General features: G+C 55.3%; 1 protein-coding gene across 3 annotated transcripts in view; it reads left to right on the forward strand.

Annotated features, from left to right (window-relative positions):
• Nucleotides 1-5,543, forward strand: part of RASGEF1C (RasGEF domain family, member 1C) — a 42,802-nt gene that overhangs the window by 32,104 nt on the left and 5,155 nt on the right. For all 3 annotated transcript variants that reach the window (XM_011976852.1, XM_011976851.1, XM_011976853.1), the window contains 2 exons: nt 1,526-1,621; nt 3,489-3,612. In XM_011976852.1, the coding sequence (XP_011832242.1) occupies nt 1,526-1,621; nt 3,489-3,612 (220 nt within the window). The remainder of the gene's footprint in view (nt 1-1,525; nt 1,622-3,488; nt 3,613-5,543) is intronic.

The following is a 5,543-nucleotide window of genomic DNA, read 5'->3' on the forward strand; positions in this document are numbered from 1 at the left end:
AGTCCCACACTCCTTAAACCCTCTCCCTGTCTTGGCGCATCTCCCTATTCCAATATAGTTCAGCTGTCCAGAACCCACCACACCAGGACTGGGGACTCAGCACCACCGAGGGAGGGCACAGACACAGACCACCCCCCCAACCCCCCCCTACCACTGATCCCGGCACGGTGAGGAAGAGGCAGGATGGGGCACTAGGGCAGAGCACCTGGGACTCAGCCCTGCTTCCGCTGCTCACTGCTGTGTGAGCTTGTGCAAGGTATTTAACGTCTCTGGGCCTCAGCTTCCTCACGTATAAAGCGGGGTCATAAGAGCCCTGCTTCATAGGACCATGCAAAGATGGAAAGTAATCCTGTGTGCAGCTCAGCAGTGAGGCACTCAGGCTTGATAAGGGCATAAGGAGCGGGCTCTTTGGGAGCAGATGGAGGCTAAACCCAGCCGGCAGCGGGATTAGCAAAGATTTGCCAGATGAGGCCTCCTCATTGTGTAGGTTACTCCCTAACTGTGTCTCCACTGCAGTGAGGTCAGGAATGAAGAGTGGTGGGGGCCTGCACACAGCCGGCCGCCTTTCGCAGGCTGGATCCACCAGCCTTTCTTTTCCTGCGGGCAGTGGAGCAAGAAAGCTTTTGGTCTAACAGTAAGTGCATCAAGAAAGACATAGGGGGACAAGTTGTTAATTTTTTTTTTAAAAAAAAAGGCCCCCTTGGGAGGCTGAGGCGGGCGGATCACAAGGTCAGGAGTTCGACACCAGGCTGGCCAACATGGTGAAACCCCATCTCTACTAAAAATACAAAAATTAGCCAGGCATGGTGGCAGGTGCCTGTAATCCCAGCTACTCGGGGAGGCTGAAGCAGGAGAATCACTCGAACCTGGGAGGCAGAGCTTGCAGTGAGCCAAGATCACGCCACTGCACTCCAGCCTGGGCGACAGAGCGAGACTCCATCTCAAACAAAAAAAAAAAAGGAGGCCACCAAATTTCAGAACAGTTGATGCACATCTGTTCCATGCGTCTTTAACAGTGTGTGCAGCCCGGACTGCCCCTCCCGGTGCACATGAGCCTGTGGACCTTTGGATGGGGATGGGGGTAGTGGGGACCTACCAGCCCCTCCCAGAAAGCAGTGGAAGGACTATTCAAGGGTCGTCGTGACTGTGCATCTCTTACCCAGCCCCAGGACAGGCAGCAGCACCACGGCACTCGACAGGGTGACGGGGGCCAGGACGGGCAGCAGCGCCACGGTGCCTGGCAGGGTGACGGGGGCCAGGACGGGCAGCAGCACCACGGCGCTCGGCAGGGTGATGGGGGCCTGCTCCTTTCTTGGTGGTCCTTATTACCCTCCATGGTGCACAGGAATTCACCTCGTAACCCATGAAGCCCCGAGGCCCCGACTAGCCCAGGAAGTCTCCCCTGCCCTCTGCACCCTGGGGTCGGGTCTGAGGTCCCTGGGGCAGCTATCTGCTGGCAAGGCTGCCCCCTGTCCTGGAGCCAGCTGTATAGAGCTGGGGCCGACCTGCCCCCTCTTTCTTCCAGATTGTCATTCCCTTCTTCAGCCTGCTCATCAAAGACATCTACTTCCTGAATGAGGGCTGTGCCAACCGCCTTCCCAATGGACACGTCAACTTTGAGGTAGGACCTCCGTGGGGACCTCCACTGAGGTAGACAGGCCAGGAAAAGTTCCCAGGGTGGGACCACTGGCCCCTGCCCTAATGGGGGACTCTGGGGCAGAATGAGCCATTGACAGCCGACCTCAGCGAGGTGATCAGGGTCCTCCCACCCTGACATCACTGCGGTGGGGATGCTGAGGCTCAGGGTCATGTCCCTCCAGGCTGGGCCTCACGGCCAGCACAGGTGAAGCAGAGTCCATCTAAGCCCTTCAGGGGCACCAGGCTGGTGAGAAAGGCAGCTCCATGGGCCCACAGTGACAACCGGCAAGGTGCTGTGACAGGGGCTGTGCCCTGGAGGTCAGGACCAGCCCAACGGCAGAGCCCTGAGTAGCAGGAGGAAGCTATCAGGCCATGGCCAGAGTGAACAAAAAAGAAAGAATTCTGCTCCCTCTACAGACACTCACCGCTGTCAGCTCAAGTGTCTCCTCCTCCAGGAAGCCTCCCTGGACCTCCCAGGCAGCGAAAGCCCACCTGGCAGGCCTCCCGAAGCACAGCAGGCTGGGCCTCCCTCCATCCATCCTCGGTCACTGCACCCGAGTCCCTGAGCTCCCGAGAAGAAAGGCCAGGCTGACCGGCTCCGTATCCTGAGCTCCAAAAGGGGCCACCCAGCACACGTGTCTCGGAGTAGCTGGGGAGCTAGGCAGACACTGAGTCAGACAGAGCATGCCAGGCAGCAGTGGGACCCCCAGTCTGCAGGAAGGAGGGGGCTCTTCTCCCACTGAGAGCCAGCCCCACCCTAGTGTTGGCCTTAGCAGTGGGTGACACAGTGAGTGTGAGGCCCCACCCAGCCTCCAACTCCAAGGAGCCGTAAGCCCTGGGCCAGTCACCAGTCACTGCTCTGTCTGAGCCTCAGTCTCTCCCTGTGTACGATGGGGCTTCAACTGTAGCCCACAGAGGGGCTGGGGTAGAGGTGCAGCATGGCCCTCCATGGGCTGTGAGTGTCCCCTGCAGGTGGGAACCACAGCACATGGCCAGACCCTTGGGCCTGGAGCTGCCCTCCTCACAGATGCCCCAGCAGACGCCACATACTGCCCACAGGCCTGGTTAGCGGGTCCGAGGACGCCTCGCCGCTTAGGTTAGCCCAGGCTGGAGGCGATGTGGACAAGATCGGGCTTAGGCAAGACAGTGCAGGGGCCCCGGGGAACTGGGATCCTCCTCGGCAGGTGACGCCAGCCCAGAGCCAGGCGTGGGAACCCCTGCCTTTGCCCTTCCTGAATTGATGCTCAGAGCTGAGGCCAGGGACAGGTGAGACTACAAGGTGCTTGTGTGATCCCAGCTTTGGGGAGCAAGCGGGAGGGACTGGACCTGGCTTCCAGGGCAGATCGGGGGGTCCCTGCCATTCACAACTGTGCACTGCTGTTTGTTTAAAGTTGGCAGCTTTTTAAAAAATTAAATACATGTGTTTACATTTTACTTAAATAAAATCATACTTACATGAATTACTTAAGTCTTACTTAAATATACTTATTTAAATATATTTGCATAATTCCATAAATCAACAAACACGTATCACTTGCCATACATAGAGGATAACAACAAAACTAAATATGATGACATAAAACTGTGTCTACTCTTGCTCCATGCAGGCTGCAGGCCCGGGCTGCCCTCGCGCTCATTTATTGCCCCCTGCTCCTCCTCAGACTCCTAAAGTCACTGAGGGTTGAGCGGGTCTCTGCCAGGACCAGCCCCTCCCCGTCCTGGGGACCTCCAGGTTCTGGAGTTGCCTCCATTCTGTGTCTCTGTGACTCTGGCAGAGACCAGCCCCTCCCCGTCCTGGGGACCTCCAGGCTCTGGAGCGCCTCCATTCTGTGTCTCTGTGACTCTGGCAGAAATTCCTGGAGCTGGCCAAGCAGGTGGGCGAGTTCATCACCTGGAAACAAGTGGAGTGTCCCTTCGAGCAAGACCCCAGCATCACCCACTACCTGTCCACCGCCCCCATCTTCAGTGAGGATGGTAAGTGAGTCCTGCAGCCCTCCTGCCTGCTGGGCCACGGGACCCTGGGGTAGCCTCTCAGTCACCATTCAGGACCCCTGCTCTGAGTAGGTTAGGGAGGCACCCTGCCCACCTGGGCTGGCTCCAGGAGGGAACAAGGAGGGCTCCATCCCCCCAGCTGACCCATTGCCACTCCAGGAGCACAGGATGGGCCTGAGGAGGTCCAGGCTGGGACCTCAAGGACCCCCGGGGCAAGGCTTCTCCCCAGACACAGTTTGGACACCTTTGGAATTGTAAATCAGAACCATCTACCAGTCTGAATCACTTTCCTCAGTAAAGTGGGGGTGATGATAAGAATCACCCTCAGCCAGGCGCGGTGGTTCACGCCTATAATCCCAGCACTTTGGGAGGCCAAGGCGGGCAGATCACAAGGTCAGGAGTTCAAGACCAGCCTGACCAACATGGTGAAACCCCCTCTCTACTAAAGATATAAAAATTAGCCGGGCGTGGTGGCACCTGCCCGTAGTCCCAGCTACTCAGGAGGCTGAGGCAGGAGAATCACTTGAACCTCGAGACCAGCCTGACCAACATGGTGAAACCCCCTCTCTACTAAAGATATAAAAATTAGCCGGGCGTGGTGGCACCTGCCCGTAGTCCCAGCTACTCAGGAGGCTGAGGCAGGAGAATCACTTGAACCCAGGGGCAGAAGGTTGCAGCTGTCTCTTATACACATCTAGATGTGTATAAGAGACAGGCACGGCACTGACTGTGTAGGCGTGTACGTGTGTCCTGGTGTAATAAACACAGGCGCGAGATGAGGCCTCTTTGCTCCAGAGTGCCATTCATTTCTGTCCTCTCCACTAAATAAGCATTTCCATGTGATCATTTGTCAGATGTAAGTTTGCTTGCAAGTGTGCTAAGGGGGCAGGTCCCAGGGCCCTGCTTTCAGGAAGCAGAAGTGGTAGAGAAGCAAGTGGCCCTGTGTGCTTGAGCTGGGGTGGCATGGCCCCGTGGCCAGCCACATCACCCTGAGAGGGCCTGCTCCGGACACAGAAGACCTGGCTCCTCATCACCGCACGCAGGACACAGAGGGACCCTCACCTAGGCTCAGGGAGCACTTTCACTTTCTGAAAAAAAAAATAGGGGAGAAGGATCTTTTAATGATTTTGCTTTTGAATACTTTCAACTTTGCCATTTTATTGTTTATATTTTGAAGCTGGGAACTTTTTGGAGGGGGTTTCACCCGTATCTGTAGCCACCTCCCGCCACTTCCACTAAGAAGCTCAGCAGCTGATGAATAAACCAGTCTGAGCTGCTCCCACCACAGTGAGCTGTGCCATGAGCAGGTCTCATCGTCTCTAAGGCTCCCCTGCAGCATCTGGAAAGGGGGGTGATGCGAGAACCTGCTCCCCAGGGCCATGGTGAGAATGCCTTGAGTTGCCCAGGCAAAGCCCATACAACTACACTCAATCCACACTAGTGTATTAGTTTCCTTTTGGTGCTGTCACAAATCACAAACTTGGTGACTCAAAGCAACACAAATTTATCCTTATAGACTTCTGGAGATCAGAGGGCTGAAATTAGTTTCTTTGGGCTAAAATCAAGGTGTCAGCAGGGCTGGTTTCTTCTGGACCAGATGCTACTATCATAGAGAGTAGCATCTATTTCCTGGCCTTTTTCAACTTCTCATGGCCGCCTGTATTCCTTGGCTGTGGCCCCTTCCTTCATCTTCAAAGTGCATCACTCCGATCTCTGCTTCTATCATCACATCATCTTCTCTCCACCATAGTCAAATCTCCCTTTGCCATCCTCTTATAAGGACACCTGTGACTGCATTTAGGGCCCTCACATATAATCCAAGATATTCTCCCCATCTCCAGATCCTTCATTTAATCATGTCTGCAAGGTTCCTTTTTACCTTAATATTTAAAAAATATATTTATTTTTTATTT

This window comes from Mandrillus leucophaeus, unplaced genomic scaffold, assembly GCF_000951045.1.
Source record: "Mandrillus leucophaeus isolate KB7577 unplaced genomic scaffold, Mleu.le_1.0 Scaffold170, whole genome shotgun sequence".
Lineage (NCBI taxonomy): Eukaryota > Metazoa > Chordata > Mammalia > Primates > Cercopithecidae > Mandrillus > Mandrillus leucophaeus.